Below are 19,288 nucleotides of genomic sequence, written 5' to 3' on the forward strand. Positions count from 1 at the left end.
TTTTTGTGTATTGGTTACTTTATGTGAGTTTTATGCGACTTTTGTCTGACGCACGTGGAGCTAACAAACTCATGGTTTGTGCACAGTGTTTAACGGAAGAAGTTAGCGCGACGGATGTTTCTCTTATCAAGTGTCCCATGTGTTTCAGGTATGTTCAGTTCTTTAACTCAAATTGTATAAAATTTTAGAATTTGTGTAATTAGGTTCATAATGTTGTGGACTGATTTTGAATATATTTTTTGTTAATTATCAATACTATTTTCTCTTCCCCTTTATTCTGTAATGCATTTAATTGCTTAGCATTTGGATTATGCACTGATTTCACATTTCTATAGTGTTGTGAATGTGTATGATGTTTTGGGCGAATATTTGTATGTTGGTTCATGTGAACATTAATTTTATACATCATTCATTGTTAATAATACATATGGAGACAACAATTTACACAAAGAGCGATATATAAACAGTAATTTTATTTTAATTTCCTTTGTTTCTTTGTGTTAAATATAAATTGTTGTAACATGTCAGCCTCAGACCGCGAATGGACGCTGGCAAGGCAAGACATTCTTCCAGTCATTATTGTGTTTAACGGAAGAAGTTAGCGCGACGGATGTTTCTCTTATCAAGTGTCCCATGTGTTTCAGATCAATAAATGGAATTGTTTTGAAGCTGGCCTGCTGTCTCCAGAGTGAAATTCCTTATGTACAGAATCAGATCTGCTACATAAAACTGGTGCCGTGACCTTCTAGGATACAACCGATCAGCCGCCGCCGATCACCGGGGTTCGACCTTCTACGTGGGATTTTCGCTGTGACTTCCGTGGATTCTGCAAGCCGGCCGCAGTCGCCTGTCAGGTCTCAAGCCGAGGGTCGCGTCCTGCCTTCCAGTGTCAGATAATGAACTTCTCTCATCTCAGTTACATTCAATTTTTCCTGACATTCTAAGACATTGGGTCTCATTCACTAAACATGCGTAGGCACAAATTTTTGCGTGAAATGTGCGTACGGACGTTTTCACGAATAAATCATGATTCATCAAAAACTTTCGTACTAAAATTTATTCTAAATGTACGAAAAAATTCAAGAACAACTTATACCACACGTACGCAATTATCATGTACGCCCGGGACCTTATAAGCATGTGTAAAGAACCCTACATATAATTAGATATGTTATTTACAGGGTGGGTGAAAAGTAACTAGACATTAAAATAGATAATAAAGTATAATTAGAGATCCAATTTTATATATATATATATATATATATACAGTGGGTACGGAAAGTAAAAGTAATTCCTCACCTGACAAGGTTGTTACCCCTGAAGCCATTTACAAAATGCTCTTACGTTATTTCAGTGAAAGCCCAGCGTCTTGTCTTCCACTTGCAGACTTCTACTCTACACTGCCACATGACAAAGAAAGCCCTGTTGACTATTGGGTCCGTCTCAATAATGTGGCCGAAATCGCTGATAATCACTTGCAGAAACAGGGTAGTCGAATGAAGAACATTTCACAAGAAATCTCAATGATGTTTATTAGAAACTGCCCTGATGCTGAGCTTTCTAGTGTGTTCAGGTACAAGCCTATCACCAAGTGGTCATCGGCAGAGGTTCAGGAAGCGATAGATGAGCATCAAAAGGAGCTGAGAATAAAGAAACCACACTCTTACTCTCTCCCTGGCCGTTCGTTCCAAGTAGCAACTGCCACAGTCAGCCATGCAGAGGCCACCACTGTGGTCAACGATGCAGTGAACACTGCAGTGTGCATCCCCAGTACCCAGACCACTAAGCCTGAGATCACTACACTGCCTCCACATACTGTCTTGACTGACATGGGTATGTTAGAGCGACTGCTCAGCATGCTGGAGAGGGTGCTCGACCGCACTAATACACAGGCTGCTCCTAATAGACCTCAATTGCACTCCTGGTCTCGTCCATCCAAATGTCGTGTTTGCAGTGAGAGAACCCATTCCACATGGTCACACTGCATGTCAGAGAAAAGATGTCTGATCTGCTTAGAAGTTGGTCATTCTTGGCTTGCTCAAGAAACCAAACAGAGATTACCAGTTGGTCAGAACCCCTTACCTGTTTACTCACTGAAAGGGCTTCAAGAGAAGCAAGAAGGTGACCACGTGCTTTCAAGAGTTCTCTTCTATGTGTGCCGAGGTAAGAGACCGTCTCGGAGAGAAAGAGCTAAGGAACCTTACAAGGCTCTGAAACTGCTGAAGCAATGGGACAGACTAAAGCTGTTGGATGATATACTGTACCGCATTTGCAAGGATCCAGTGACTAGGTTTACACGTTACCAGTTCATAGTCCCTGATTCGCTGGTCAGTGTAGTCCTGTGCGGCATCCACGACGAGGCAGGCCATCAAGGCCAAGGAAGAACGTTGTCTTTGGCTAGGCAGAGATTTTCATGGGTTGGTTTGGAGAGTGACACCCGAGAGTATGTAAGACGCTGTCAACGTTGTGTAGTCAGCAAGACCCCTGAGCCAGAGGGAAGAGCCCCTCTAGAAAGCATTCGAACCACCAGCCCATTAGAATTAGTGTGCATAGACTTCTGGTGTGCTGAAGATTCTTCTGGCAAGAGTGTCAATGTATTAGTGGTAACAGACCACTTCACGAAAATGGCGAATGCATTCCTGTGCAAGAACCAGTCAGCAGCTCAAGTCGCTCGTCACTTATGGGATAAGTGATGAACTTCCCAAAATATTTCACTAAATATTAAATTCCTACATGGGTCATGCAGTGTTAATGCTTTTGGGGAGTGCGTGAGTTACGGCAGCCTCAGACCGCGAATGGATGCTGGCGAGGCAAGACGCACATTTTCCCTTCTCTTCTTCCAGTCATTATTGGTATGGTTAAAAGTATTAATTTGGTCAACATTCATTAAATATAAAACGTAGTGTGTTCTTAATTTGGTCAAAATTCATTAAATATAAAACGGAATGTGTTCTGAGTCAAGTATACAAATGTATTTTTGTGTATTGGTTACTTTATGTGAGTTTTATGCGACTTTTGTCTGACGCAGTGTCCCATGTGTTTCAGGTATATTCAGTTCTTTAACTCAAATTGTATAAAATTATAGAATTTGTGTAATTAGGTTCATAATGTTATGGACTAATTCTGAATATATGTTTTGTTAATTATCAATACTATTTTCTCTTCCCCTTTATGCTGTAATGCATATAATTGCTTAGCATTTGGATTATGCACTGATTTCACATTTCTATAGAGTCGTTGTGAATGTGTATGATGTTTTGGGAGAATGTTTGTATGTTGGTTCATGTGAATATTAATTTTATACATCATTCATTCTTAATAATACATATGGAGACAACAATTGACACAAAGAGCGATATATAAACAGTAATTTTATTTTAATTTCCTTATTTCTTGTGTTTAAATGTATTACACAATGTTAAACATAAATTGTTGTAACATGTCAGCCTCAGACCGTGAATGGACGCTGGCGAAGCAAGACGCACATTTTCCCTTCTCTTCTTCCAGTCATAATTGTGTTTAACGGAAGAAGTTAGCGCAACGGATGTTTCTCTTATCAAGTGTCCCATGTGTTTCAGATCAATAAATGGAATTGTTTTGAAGCTGGCCTGCTGTCTCCAGAGTGAAATTCCTTATGTACAGAATCAGATCTGCTACATGGGCACGGCCAAGACAGGCGACGCACTCACTGCCCTTCTGCATCGTGCAGGATTCCCTGCACTCTCGGCGCGACATTTGAAACAACGTCGCTAGGAATTTTGCTCAGAAATTTGCTCTTTTAAGTGCCGCTGCACAAACCAACGGTGCTTTAGCTGCGAGCTGAAGGCTGAGCTTCTTCCTCCTTCGGCTTCTTGATAGAGTCAGCGAAGAGATGATCCTCGTCGCTGAAGGGAAGAGATGATCCTCATCGCTGAAGGAGAATGATCTGATGAAATTGCGCTGCAAGCCGACTTATATACATGTCAGCTCCGCCCCTTCTGGCGAGTTAAAGCACCATTGGTTTGTGCAGCTACACAAACGTGAACAAATCAGGCTTCAGTACAGAGTAAAACAGGAGTTTTCCCCATACACAACGTGAAGTGAATGTTCGAAAGGGAACAACTGTTTTTATGAGTGAGTCGATGAATCTTTCATTGTTTCAAAAACACTGATTCAATAGCTAAACAACAACTGATGAATGAGTTATTGAATCATCATTCACTCAACTGAATCATTTCAACACAATGATTCATTCAGGCACAACAGTTGATTCAGCTTTGGTGTTTGTGTGTGTGTGTGTGTGTGTGTGAAGCAAAATAGACAAGTATAAAGTTTTAATAATCGTAATAAATTTTAATAATCAATAAACAATATTGTTGGAATAATTTTTAGAACAGCTTTTTTTTCAGCTGATAAAAAAACATTAAAAGCTACACAGAATCCACCTGACCAAGAGTTCGGACATTTAAGGCCCGTTCAAACCAACAACGATAACCATAGCATCCACACCAACGGATGATAATATTCTCTTTATTATAATCTCATTCTCCAATTTTGTCATCAGCCACTTTACATGGTCACTAATTTGGTGTGGACACTGATATTATAGTTATTGTTATAGTTATCTTTACAGTTATCCTTCTTGGTGTGAATGAGCCTTAACTAGCAATATTGTGTCTAAATGGTCTTAAATGTGACTGCAGGGTTTGCACACGCAAAACCTTTTTTTTCCTTCAGAAAATAAAAAAATATCCACCAAATTCAAATGAAATAATACATTATTGAACCAGTCTTTACTCCACAATTCTCTTTCATTAGCTAAATTTCTGTGTCCACATCAGGTTTTGGGATGGCAGCACCCGCTACTCTCAATGGAAAAATCTTCCTTATCTTCTATGGGCTGATAGGCTGCGCAGCCACCATTCTGTTCTTCAACCTCTTTCTGGAAAACATGATAACGCTGATTAAATTCCTCACACGCAGATGTCGAAAGCAAAAACAAAAAACAAAGCTGAGTAAAAGACACATTGCCCCCAATTTGAACACACAACCCGAACATGGAAATGGGCAGGAGGACTGGAAACATTCTGTTTACTATATAACCCTCGTTTTGGCAACAGTTGCGATTCTGGTGAACTGCGGAGCATCGGGTCTGTACTCTATCATGGAGGATTGGAGCTACCTAGAGTCTATGTACTTCTACATCGTGGCTTTCAGCACCATGGGTTTTGGGGACATGGCGAGCGGACAGAAGGCCCACTATGAAGCACGTTGGGTCTACCAGAGCCAACTCTTTAATGATCATCATTGGAGTGAGATGCACCTACTCTTTTCAGTGTCACCACCATCATCATCAAACAGATGTTGAACTGGATTTTGGCCAAGCTGTTCAGTCTGCATTGCTGTCGGGATCAGGGCTGCTGCTCCATCACAGCTCTGAAAGTCAAAGAACCGGCCCGTCAGCAGATCCAGAACACAAGCAACCATCACGGCACCCGTCATGTGGTCAAGACCTCTTTCCCCTCCAAGAGCAAGTGTAAGTGTGCCAGCACTGCAGTAGAAACCGTGTGCCAGAGCCAGGACACAGCGAACAGTGGCCCAACCTTTGAACACAAAATCAGAGATTCATACAAACTTTCGAAGGATGCTGCAGAGAAAGAGGTTTTCATTGCTGTCAGCAAGAACTGTCACCTTAGTCATCACCATAGTGTGCAGGAGAATGTGAGAGCAGTTGCAATGTCAAATCATCAGCAGGAAGAGCAGGAATCAGCAAATCATCAGCAGGAACATTAATGCAAAGCCCATACTGTAAAAAAAGTGTAATTTAAGTTTAAAAAAATTTAGTGAAAACTTATAAATGGCTTAATTGTAAGTAAAATTTATATTACATTTAACAGGTTAAAGCATTTAATTTTACTAGGAAGTAAAAAGTGTGAATTACTTTTTAATTTAGGATGCAAATCTATTGAAGTAATATATTGGGGGCTGTCGTGGCCTAATGGTTAGAGAGTCGGACTTGTACCAGCAGGGATTGTTGGTTGGGGGGAGTGAATGTACACTGGTCAGGTGAGACCCTTAAGCAAAGCACCAAACCTCCAACTGCTCCCTAGGTGCCGCAGCAAAAATGGCTGCCCCTTGCTCTGGGTGTGTGTTCACGGTATGTGTGAGTGTGTTTGTTCACTACTTACTGCTGTGTGTGTGCACTTGAATGGGCTAAATGCAGAGCACAAATTCCGAGTATGGGACACAATACTTGGCTACATGTCATGTCACTTTTTGAAAAATTTTCACTTTTACAGTAAAAATTCTATATTTTACAGTAGAGGACATTCAGAACTAAATAAAATCTCACAACTTGTGAAGGGAAATTGTGTTTGTTCATTTGTTTATAAAAGTTTTATGTTTAAATGTTCGCCGGATCCCGCCTCCTTCTTCCCGATCTACAAACGTTGTTACACTATTGATTTAAAATTTAATAATTCATTTAATAAAGTGTTCAAAGTCTTAAACCAACCAACAAGCTCTGAAATAAATTAAAGCATTCTGAATTGGATTTTTCATTTACTGTGCTTATACCTGCAGTCATTAAGATCATTAAATGTAGGTAGTCTTATATAAATGTGGACTTACAATACCATTTGAACAAGTTTTCGTGCCCATAGTTTCCATTATTGTTAGTTTATAAAATATATTTTTATTCCAAATGTAAGTTAGAAATTAACATAGATGTTTACATAATTATTTCAATTATATATATATTTGTGCCACCTGCATTATAATGGTGGTTATTAGTGCATTTAAAAAGAAGATTTTGGTAGCTGAAGTAGATTAGTATATTAAAATTATATCACTTAATGAAATATATAGTTATAAGTTGTAAAATAATACCATAAAACCAGAAATATTGTTGCAGTATATTTTGGTGACTTTCTGGTAATCACCATTTTTTACCGCAGATATAACAGGATAGTTTTAACTGTGCACACACAATACTGAGTGGGACATTTCATTTAAAAGGACACAGAATTCAGAGAATATACATTTAATTCATTCATAGTGGCATTCACTGGTTCTTGTTTGGTCAATGGTCCATCTGAAAGCCTCCAAAATGCAGCCTTTCTTGACTTTGTACTTCTCTGTGAGGTATTTTCAGTTAAATCATCACAAAGAAGACAAGCATCAGCCATTCTCTATCATAACTTTAGGTTCCCCTTCCAGGGAACTCCATGCTATGCACATTGGGGAATGCAGCCTGCATGACCGGTGTCAACAACGCCAATCTATTGGTCCACCTGGCCTATGACGGTGCCTGGAAGTATAAAAGGGCATCTGCTGAATACGTAATCCTCTTTGCTGTCTTTAGGAGCCGTCTGTTGCGAGCAGTGTGTTACTATGTTTGTCAACCCAGGTGAGTGTTTCAAGAAGTGCGTGCCTCCGTGCCCTAGGCATTTGACACCTGAGAACACGCATGACTTGTGCGTTATGTGCCTGGGGGGAGGAGCATGTGCATTCGGTGCTTGAGGGCTCTGAATGAGTGCATTGTGTATCATTTTCTATGCGAAAGCGCTGATCACGTTTGTCTCTTTTTTCAGGGGAAAAGGGGCAAGCGTCTGTGCCTCGCCGGTCAGGTCCCGCTGCAGCCGAGGCACGGCGGAAACTCAGTTCGTGGGGATCGCAGGTTGAGCTCGCGGAGAAGTTCGAGTAAGGTGGATCTTTCAAAAACTTCTGCCGCGAACTCTAGCGTGCTACGGGATCCAGACACTCTTTCATTAGAGTCATCTGATCCTGATAGCACACTGCTGGGCTCTTCTAGTCAGAATGATGATGAAGAGATTGATGTGGTTGGTGACAACAATACTGCTTACATCAGGCTCTGATTCCAGACTAATGATGTTCTGATGCTTCTGGTCAATAACACAATGGTTCGCTATCATAGCTATCTGAGGATAGCTGTTTGGTAGCAGTGCTGTCTTCCCTTTTGGGTTTAATTAGACAACCACTGCTGGTGGTAATTGCAGTGGTCCCCTTTCCTAGAGCCTAGCTATCTGAGGATAGCTGTCTGCTAGCTCGGCCCCTGCTTAGAGTTTAAGTAGCGGTCTCTTAAGCCCTTACCTAGACAGTGCTGTCTCCCCTCTTGGATTTAAGCAGATAGCCCACTCTTTGTGGTCTGAGTAGTTCAGTCGGTCCCCCTTCTGGTAGCCCCTTCCTGAGTACATAGCTATCTGAGGATTTCTATGTGCTAGCTCTGTGATTGCTCTCCTTCTTGGGGTTTTAAGTAGCGGTCTCCTTGAGCCCCTGCCTAAACAGTGCTGTCTCCCCTGTTAGGGATGTAAGCAGATAGCCCACTCTCTGTGGTCTGGGTAGCTCTGCAGGAAAGTCTTGCCTGGCTATCTAGGCTAGCTGTGTATTGTTATTCTTGTCTACAAGCCTTCATAAGACCCTTAGGATATAGCTATCTAAGGATAGCTGTGTTCTAGCTCAGCAGCTATTTCTTTAAAATAGTAGCGATTTAAGTAGCGATCTTTGAGCTCCTCTAGAGGCTTTCTAGTTAGCCTCTTCAGTGGTCTTGTGCCTTCCTGAGTACATAGCTATCTGAGGATTTCTATGTGCTAGCTCTGTGATTGCTCCCCTTCTTGGGGTTTTTAAGTAGCGGTCTCCTTGAGCCCCTGCCTAAACAGTGCTGTCTCCCCTGTTAGGAATGTAAGCAGATAGCCCACTCTCTGTGGTCTGGGTAGCTCTGCAGGAAAGTCTTGCCTGGCTATCTAGGCTAGCTGTGTATTGTTATTCTTGTCTACAAGCCTTCATAAGACCCTTAGGATATAGCTATCTAAGGATAGCTGTGTTCTAGCTCAGCAGCTATTTCTTTAAAATAGTAGCGATTTAAGTAGCGATCTTTGAGCTCCTCTAGAGGCTTTCTAGTTAGCCTCTTCAGTGGTCTTGTGTATCCAGGCTAATGTTGCTCACATAGCATAACTATCTGAGGATAGCTGTGTTCCTGACCTGGGTGGGATGTTCCCCTTGATCCATTCGGGTTCCCCCATTTCTGCCAAGTTGTGTGAGTGGCCTGTGGCGTCAGTGGCATGGCCCTTTCTGAGGAAAGGCTTGGTGTATGTCTGTCGCTTCCTTGGTGCTGTCCCACCAGGTGGACAGGCATGCACTTCGGCATGGCATGGTTGGATTTCGTTCCCCAATGTGCCCCCTACGGGGCTCAGCGTGGAGTTCCCTAGAAGGGTAATGTCTTGGGTTACGCATTTAACCATGGTTCCCTGAGAGGGAATGAGATGCTGCGCTCCCTCGCCATGCCTTCGGCCTGCCTGTTTACGTCTCCTTCAGACAGGTAAGTGGATGACGTATTCAGCAGGTGCCCTTTTATACTTTTGGGCACCCCGCCTATGACGTCATAGGCCAATCAATAGATCCACCTGGCGTTGTTTCACTGTGATTGGCGTTGTTTCACATGTGCTTCAGACACCGGTCATGCAGGCTGCATTCCTAGGGGGCGCAGTGTCTCGTTCCCTCTTGGAGAACCATGGTTACATGCGTAACCCGAGACGTTTATTCACTGAACCACAATGTGGTGACGACAAACGTGTCAGATATCATCATGCCATAGCACTGGATTTGAAATAAGTTTGCTGATAAGAAGCAATAGATGTGAAAAGTTAAAAAACAATAAAGATAGTGTTTTACACTTTTTAAAAACCCATATAATTGTGGAAGAAGTGTATGTTACAAAGGCATCATAATTCATGAATAACTTACAACCAGTGCCCAGTGCATGATCCACTGTTTTGTCAATTTTTTAAACTGATGCATGGCTGCAAAGCATCCCTCACTTCTATAAGCTTTGTTAGTGGTCAAAGAGTAGACCTTAAAGCTTCCCAGCTGACCATGGTTGCCAAGTCCATTGTTTGCCTGTAGAATTGGGCTACTTTTAAACTGTTGCTACTGTTTTCCTGCAGGTTAAAGGTTTGACATATTGCATCAATTATGCATTTGTATTATGAACCGTAGATGATGAGACAAAGTAAGGAGATTTTTGTGAGGAAGGGGGCACTGATGGGTGCCTGTGCAATAACAGACTTGGTGGGTCTCTCTCCAGAATTGTTGCTAGTAAATTTTTATGGAATCTACGGAAACATTTCCACTGATTGAAAACTTGTTGGGAATATCTTGTAAACTCTATATTAATTTTCAAATTATAGAAAAAATTGTATTACCACGCCCACCAAAAGGTAAGACTTTAATATTAATGTAAGATGATTTTATGAAAACAGACTGTTTTTTTTGTTTATGATTTACTACTCTACAGTGACTACAAGTTACAACTATACAGATTGAAATTGTGTGTAATGCATAACAATGAGGGACTGTAAAATGTATATTTCAGTATGGGAGTGGCATATTTAGAGTTTTTGTATATCGAATAGTTTATAGGCTAATTTAATTGGTCATATTCCTGTTTTGATTGTTACACAGATATAGCAACCAGATAAATAAAACTACAGAGGTTGTCAAAGATATTAATCGTTGTCACAAACAGGTAAACTCATCTACTCACTAGTTCGCTTTCATATTGTCTTTATAAAAGTGCTTATAAAAACTATTGTAACTCAGACTTTCAGGGAAAATGTTTTTAAATAAAGACTGAAAGAGTTGTCAGAAGTTTAATGTTGGGGACGTTGAAGTTGTGCGACTTGTAGTTTGTTTATAGTTTAGTTTTTTACTGCAGTTGACTGTTTATAATTCATAAAAGTTGTGTTAATTTGTGTTAAAGGGGTCATATGATGCAATTTAAAATTTTCCTTTCCTTGTGTACATGTGAAATTGGCCATCCAATGAAGGCATCCCTATAGGCTGAAATCTATCTGGACCTATTCTGAACGCAAAAAAAAAAAACATTTAGATGTGTGCAACTGCTTAGTTTCCATTTTACATATCCCTTCCCTTCCCCTGACCTGTAGAAATACAAAACTACAAAAAAAAAAAAAACTTTTTATATTTGTTTCATGTAAAGTTTACTTTGTTGTATATAAAGTTTATTCAAATTAGAAACTTGATCTAAAATGTACATTTTATAATTAGAATTCATTTATATAGAATTTAACACTATTTGCTCAGTTTTTTTTTTTGATTAACAATAAAACCAAAAGCTGTGGTCTACCATTCGTCAGTGTTTGTATTAGGATTGTAATCAATAATCATAAAATCAAAAATTGTTCAATTTAGTGTTATACATATGTTATCATATTCATGCAGTACGTAAGTCATAATCTCAAGTTTACTGGGTTTTACACGATGTTCTGTTGAAATCTGCAATATTCTAATTTTCCTCCTCGCTAAAAGCATCGCTATAACGATCGGATTGCAGTCCTAAAGCAAATGGTCGGAACCAACAATTCGCTAGATTCCCTACAATTCACGCCTCAGAGATGGGTATAAATACATGAAAATGTTTTTAAAATAAAAATACGAAACACTGTGTGGAAAAATATATTTAAATATAAATACAAAATACTGTGTGGAAAAATGTATTTAAATACAAAATACTGTGTGGAAAAATTTACAAATACAGTATTTCTTGTGTACATGTGAAATTGGCCATCCAATGAAGGCATCCCTATAGGCTGAAATCTATCTGGACCTATTCTGAACGCAAAAAAAAAAAAACATTTAGATGTGTGCAACTGCTTAGAAACTTCAGTTTCCATTTTACATATCCCTTCCCTTCCCCTGACCTGTAGAAATACAAAACTACAAAAAAAAAAACTTTTTATACTTATTTCATGTAAAGTTTACTTAGTTGTATATAAAGTTTATTCAAATTAGAAAGTTTATCTAAAATGTCAATTTTAATTCATTTAATTAGCATTTAACGCTATTTGCTATTAGGTTTTTTTCTGATGAACAATACAACCAAAAGCTGAAGATTTTTTTGTGGTGTACCATTCATCAGTATTTGTATCAGTATTGTAATTTAGTGTTATACATATGTTATCATATACAGTATGTTTTGTTCTAATGTCACAAGTCATAATCTCAAGTTTACTGGGCTTTACTGTCACTGTCACCAGTTGAGTCGCCTCTGCACTGCATTTCCCAGCATCCCTCTTGCCACTCTCCTGCACTCCCTTGTCAATTACTCACACCTGACATCCATCAGTGAATCCTCCTCACTTGTCATGGCCAATCAAGCTCCCTATAAGAGAACACTCATTCCACAAGCTTATTGTCTGGTCTCGCAGTTGCTATGTGTTACTCACCTACCCAAGTCTATGTTTACTTATTCGCCAGTTCTCCAGCGATTGACTCCATGTTCATCTGTGTTCCTACGGTCCTCTGCTCCAATGATCCCACCTGGAGGAAAGGACATGTGAATGCATCAAGCTAAGCTACTCTACTCTATCTGTTACCTGGGTACTTCTTGTCTCGCTGGTGTCTTGTCTTTTCATGCCACTGCCTTCAATAAATCTGCTGTGATATTGAATTACCCTTGTGTCCCCGTTGTGTATGCTGACATTTACACGATTCTTTTGTGTGGGTTTAAGAAGTGTACTCAAGTGTAATATGTGTCCTCCAAAATGACCCACAACTTTATTAGTTTACATGTGAAGAAATCCATTTATTCATAAACTTATCACAAAATGATTGTTTGACAAACTACTCTGCAAACTGCTTCCTCTCACCAATGCTTTCTGATGGTTTGGAGAACAATTAGGCTGATGATATACAGGGCAACTTTTTTTGAGCAATGTTGCTTGGGCACTTTCCAATTGAGATTGGGTAACAAATTTCTATATGGTTACTTTAGACCAGTCGTGGGCCCTGTGTCTCACCTGGTTGCCCGTTGATGGCAACATTGCTCAAAATGTTGCCCCGTGTATCATCAGCCTTACTCCAAGTCTACCCTGTCGTTTCACAGAATCATACAAAGGCGAGCATGCGTAAAAAGTGTCAAGCAAGTGTCAAAAAAGCTGTGTCTGTTTAGGAAGGAGCGCGCTTGTCAGCAGTTTGCAGTGTAGAGGCAGGCGAAAGTGTAAACTAGGCTTCAACTGCACAAACCGCTTCCACTACGAGAGAAAGCGGCAGCTGCGTGGATTCCACCGCTTGCTGTGTCCCAGTGGCGAGGCCATAAATTTTAAAGTGAGTGGACTTTGGTGAAATAGGGTGGACCTCAATGCCTACTCTCAAATTAAATAATTTGACAATATGGTATAAAAATAATTTGACAATTAAGTAATTAAATGTTATTTATTGATGGCCAACAGTTTCATGAATACAACAAAATTCATTTATAAATAAAATAAGCAGCTATAGCTTGTATATTATAGCTATAGCTTATAAATGCCTAAAGCAAGGAAGACAAGTTGAGATATAGTGCTGAGGCATGAACACTGTAACAAGACATCAGTGTTCAGTAATTCATTTTAATAACTTGAATAAGCAGTTCTTCTGTTAAGTAATGTAACTTAGTGTATTAGTAGCAGTTTATGGTTGACAAACATACAATGATGGCATGCAAATTAGAATTTGCTGAATTTGAAGTAATCTATTTTATAAAATGATAATGCAATATATGACACCAACATCGACCACATCATCATAATGTATATTTGTAGACAACAATAACAGAACAATAAAAGAAGATAATGTATGTGTGATTGGGGAAATTCTGCATATTGTGGCAAGCAGCAGACTAACATCTGGCTCCTGTCAGACATTGCTGAGAGAGAGATTGATTATTAGCATAAGTTATGAAGGCTGCATGCCACATCATACATGTAAGCATGAATATGCAGACCCAGCACATTATAATTTTTTAATTAAAGGGATAGTTCACCCAAAAATGAAAATTACCCCATGATTTACTCACCCTCAAGCCATCCTAGGTGTATATGACATTCTTCTTTCAGATGAATACAATCGGAGTTATATTAAATAATGTCCAGGCTTATCCATGCTTTATAATGGGAGTGGATGGTAGCCCAAAATGTGAAGTCCAAAAAAATTGCACCCATCCATTATTAAAAGAAGCCCACACGGCTCCGGGGGGGTTAATAAAGGCCTTCTGAAGCGAAGCGATGTATTTGTGTAAGAAATATATCCATATTTACAACTTTATAAACCTTAATCTCTAGCTTCCGCTAACTGTAGTACACGCATTCACGAGAGAGTGGCGTCCAGCGGATGAAGTAGGATGTAGGCAAACGCAGTGACGAACGTGGAAGAGCAGAGGAGAGAGCAAAACAAAACACCGGTCACTAATTAGTAGTACAAAACGAGGATTTGTAAAGAAAAATGTCAGAGGATTTCGATATCAGCCAAGAGGACACTGGTTTTCCTTTGCTGTAAACAAAACTTTTTTTCTCGCAAGACTAGCATATTCTCACCCGAGCTTATGCTACGCCTACGTGCTACATGATCCGCTGGACGCCACGCGCGTACGACAGTTAGCGGAAGCTAGAGATTAAGTTTATAAAGTTGTAAATATACACAAACACATCGCTTCGCTTCAGAAGGCCGTTATTAACCCCCCAGAGCTGTGTGGACTTCTTTTTTTAATGGATGGGTGCAATTTTTTGGAATTGTGACCAGCAACTGATGGAGACAACAATTATAGTTAATGTTCAGAAACAGTATGAAATATGGTTATCAGCCTATACGCACCCTAACACCAAAATAATCTTACTAGACCAACACAGACAATCTTTAAGGTTCTCTCTGACAGAATAATAAAATTATTACGGCATAATAACTGTTAACATAACTTTAGCGCACATTTTAATAAACCCCACAACAAATGGTAAAATAAAGCCCAGTCTAAAAATAAAATTAAAAATACAATTAAATGGATGATCACATATACCACAGACATTTGATTAGATTGCAAAATAACAAAAGTTAAATTCGAATGAACAAGCTAGCTAACTTAGTTTGCTAATTTGTTTATCGTTCACTGGATATGAAAATAAAAAAAAATTTAATTGTTATTGGTAACTTCATTCAATAAAAAGATATAACAGTCTGTAAATATCACAGGCTATAAAAATCGCACTTACCTAAGTCGGCGAGTAGAAAAACAAGCCGGTGAATGCGCCATATATTTCGATGCTGGCAGCTCACAGGCGGGGCAAAAATCTTCTTTAATTCTGCTTCTTATTCTTGTTAATAAAATATTGTAGATCAGTAAATTTAAACCTGCATGAGTGCACACCTCTTGACCGTAGATTGGAGTTGATGTGCCATGGTTTTGCTCAGATGCGTTATGAGCGGGCTCAAGCAACAACGTCACACGTCTGACTAAAAAATACTGTATTATACCGTAAGACTGAACCGTAGCTTGCTGTTAACATTTTGTTATCATCATTTACAGTATTTAACTGTATTTACATAGAATGGTACATTACTGTAGAAAATTCCCTGTATTTTTACAGCAGGTTTTTTACAGTGCAGTTTTTGGAGCCCAAACAAGTCATCTTAAAGAACAAGAAATAGACGTCTTGGCTTTGCGTTGTAAATCGCAATAATTTCATCATAATCCATGAATCTCATAAGAAAGTATGGCGAGGTGCTTTAAGCGAGCAGTTGCCTGAACGAATAGATGTTTCTTTTGATCTTGCCATTAGTGGAGGATAGCTGCTCTGCACTACATGAAGTCATGGGGAGGGTGATGATTACTCTCTGAAGTTTATTCATGTTTGGAAATATATCGGAAGGGCAACTGTCTATTACTTCCATTAGTGACGGGAATGTTTGTCCTCCCTCAGCTTTCCTATGAATCTGATCTGTAAAGACACTCAGCTTGTAATGGTCTGGGTGTTTGTCCCTTTAAGACTCTGATTCGGGGTTTTTCTCTGCCCCTGCACTCGTGTGTATATGCTGGGGAAAACACATTGTACTTCCTATCGTTTTGTTGCACCTTCCTTTAACACTAATACATTCGTTGATGGTGACCTGCATTGTGTGTTTCTTTCTTCCATAACGCACAATAGGTTACAAGCTCAGCATCCTTGATCTTTATGCCATAATGTCGACTTGGTGATTCAAGCAAGTCTTTGTCAGCAAATGTCCCAGACTGTGGTTGACAGGCCGCGGCTGCTTTCATTATTCCATACTGATCCTCACGAAAACGGCTCCTTAGCTCGGAGCTCCTTATCTCATTCCATAAGCGCCGTAGGTCATCATAATTCCTCACATTAGTATTTCTTCTAAGATTTGACACATCCACTGAGTCACTGAGCCTAGCAGGCAGCTTTCTTTGTCTGGAGGTGGTTACATTGAAGTTTGTAATTTCATGTTTAGTCATTAACTCATCTGTGAGTTTCAGAACTATTCTCTTAAGAATTGTCTCTTAAGACAGAAAATGCATCTTTTAACACATCAACAAGGTGGATACAGTCCAAAACACACAGAGTCGGGCTTTGCAGTCCTTTTGTGTCGAAGTCAGTGCACTCAAAAAGTTCTACAAATGTGACTAAAAAAAAAAAAGAAATCGCTTCATTTGGATCTGTTGTAGAAGACCCTGTGCCTCGATTTTTGTCTGGCTGTGGCTATTTCCAGTACATTCGGCAAGTAATTCTAAAATACAATCAAATAAAATAAGCACCTTGCTTACAGACCCTGATTTCGAGCTCCATCGAGTGTCAATGGATCGCTCAAGCTCAAAACACTGGCAACTTGGATGAAGTTGTTTCTGTATTTCCATAAATCTAGCGTGTCGGGTGCTTCTCGTCATGAATGTATGTAAAGAATTCAGCGTATCAAAAAATGTGCTGACGTGAATGGAAAGTTTTGATGCTGCTGCCAGAACCAGATTTAAGCAATGAGAATTACAGTGCACGTAAACTGCACGGGGAAAGGTCTGCTTCAAAAGAACATGCACTCCTCCCTTATGTCCAGACATAACGGAGGCCCCATCGAAGCTGAAGCATACACAAAGAGAATGGTCCAGCTGTAGTGGTTCAATCACTTCCAGAATCTTTTTTTGAGATGCCAGCTGCAGTCATGTCTACAGTGGCCACAAAACCAGCGGCTCTTTCCTTTAGCGTTCCTCGGTGAAAATAACGGATACACACTGCGATCAGTTTTTGTTTTGACTCGTCTTTGTACTCGTCAGCGATCAGAGCAAAGTAAGTGCCCGGCGTTTCATTAAATTCTGCTTTTATATTTCGCAGTAGTAAAGAAGCAGCCACCTCCAGCAAATCGTTCTGCGTATTAGAGCTTATTAAAGTGGCGTTTTTAGGCATCTCCTCAAGCCGTGCCCTTATCTGTCGATCATAATTGGAAATTAACTTGAACAGTTCTATAAAGTTGCCTTGGTTCAAGGCATTGTCACTCTCTCTGTGGCCACGAAGTGGTATTCCCTGTTTGGCGCAAAACAACACAATGTCCAGAATTACCTTTAAATGTTCCAGATTTCTTTGTACGAATGACAGATTCATCGCATCGTGATTCATCTGGTTGACTACTTTGCCACGGCCAGATGTCTGACAGGCTCTAGAGCCGTTATATTTTTCGAAAGCGATCAGATGTTGCTTACTCCCTTGGTGCCGCTCACAGGCCTGTGTGATGTGTTTCCAATCTCGGTATCCATCTTTAAACAAACACTCCCTCAAACATTGTGTCCCTAAAATGACGACACATCTTGCAGTACACAGCATTGTTTTTTATGCTATAGTCTAGAAACAGGAACTTTGTGTACCACTTGGCAGCAAAATTTCTGGACTTGCCGTTTTTTGTTGTGCGTGGAAACTCGCGTAAATGGGGCTGAGCAGGTGGTTCATTAAGTGCGGATAAATCAGCCGGTGGGATGCTTCTCTGGAGGATGGACCCAGGTTGAGAGGAGGTGCTGGTGGAGGGGAGAGATGGCGTTGTTGGCTGCATGTCATCAGTTGACGACGTGTCTGTATTGTCAGCATCGAGTGTACAGTCATGGCAAAAAGTTTTGGCAGTGACATAAATTTTGTTTTGCAAAGTTTGCTGCTTCAGTATTTGTAGATTATTTTTCCACATGTTTCTATGGTATAATGAAAAACAATGATAAGCATATCATAAGTTTTAAAGGCTTTTATTGGCAAAATAATATATATAATGAGTCAATATTTACAGTGTTGACCCTTGTTCTTCATAACCTCTGCAATTCCCGGTAAATTCTTCTTTTAGGTGCAATATTCTTTGTAGCAATTTCCTTGCGTGTAAGGCCATTTTAATGCAAAGCGATGATGGCTGCATGTGTTTCTTTGGAGGTATCCATTGCTAAGAAGAACACAATGATTGGAAGCGCTTCTTCCCTCCTTTTATAGCAATCACACTTTCACATGTGCTGCTGATATGATTAGTTAATTAATGTTAGCTGGTAATTTTTGTGTCGGGATCAAAAAACAGTGAAATTTGTTGTTTTTTTTGTGAAAAGTTCCTTTTTTTGGCCAATGAAGCTTTTAGCAATCATTTAAAATGCATCTGATCACTCTACACAATCTAGAAACAATGTGAATGAACACCAACAGCTTAAGCTGCAAACTTTGCAAAACACAAAATTCATGTCACTGCCAAAACTTTTGGCCATGACTGTAGTTTCAGACTCTATTCTTGTTTTGTTTTTTTAAATATTTAATCAAAGATATCTGTTTCGACATGCTCGCCTAATGCGTGCCGTGTAGATATTAGTTTATATTTCACTAGCATAAACTCACCTAAACGCACCCATCCCCCAACATTCCGTGATTGGCTGAAACAGTAATAACAGTTTATCTATTGGCTGTAGTTAGGCTATTTATAAAAAACACGTTTTTACACTAAAATAATTCTTTATTTCTGAAACATGATATGCATATTTGAGTGTGTATAGAATATAGACCTTCTTGTCTGCGTTCCACTTCAATCTCGGAGCGCGCGCACAAAAAACTGCCTGTCAACGTGCGAGTGTAAATATGAATCTCCTTTCGCAGCATATTGCACTTATAATAAGTGCAATTGCACCAAGCACATCACACTCTTTTACTGAACAATTCGTCCATGCTTCTTTTTCCACTCCAACGTTTTCCCACTAAAAGCTGCACAGATACATTTGCTTACCCCGATAGGCCTTTATATAAACGATTTAGAAAAAGTTCAATCAATTCAAACTTGACTGAACTATTCACACTTTATATCACCACAATATGTATTGTTGTCATGTAGTAATGCTTTAAACTCATTTGACAAGCTAGTTGATAAAAAAACAACAACGATTAACTCTCAAAACTGATTGGCTAACGCAATTTTTTCCCCTTGTTGGTGCTCTTTTATTCTTTCATGTTAACTGAAGGCA

The 19,288-nt window shown here is 39.6% G+C and overlaps 1 protein-coding gene and 1 pseudogene across 1 annotated transcript in view; both read left to right on the top strand.

The window, feature by feature from the left end:
• The first annotated feature begins 4,828 nt into the window (after positions 1–4,828).
• Positions 4,829–5,772, top strand: LOC107724944 (potassium channel subfamily K member 13-like; annotated as a pseudogene).
• A 6,468-nt stretch (positions 5,773–12,240) lies between these two features.
• Positions 12,241–19,288, top strand: part of calm3a (calmodulin 3a (phosphorylase kinase, delta)) — a 33,687-nt gene continuing 26,639 nt past the window's right edge. The window contains exons 1-2 of the mRNA XM_016534054.1: positions 12,241–12,396; positions 12,968–13,122. Of these exons, the coding sequence (XP_016389540.1) occupies positions 12,357–12,396; positions 12,968–13,122 (195 nt within the window). The 5' untranslated portion in view covers positions 12,241–12,356. The remainder of the gene's footprint in view (positions 12,397–12,967; positions 13,123–19,288) is intronic.

The sequence above is a fragment of the Sinocyclocheilus rhinocerous genome, unplaced genomic scaffold, assembly GCF_001515625.1.
Source record: "Sinocyclocheilus rhinocerous isolate Xijiao unplaced genomic scaffold, SAMN03320098_v1.1 scaffold996, whole genome shotgun sequence".
Lineage (NCBI taxonomy): Eukaryota > Metazoa > Chordata > Actinopteri > Cypriniformes > Cyprinidae > Sinocyclocheilus > Sinocyclocheilus rhinocerous.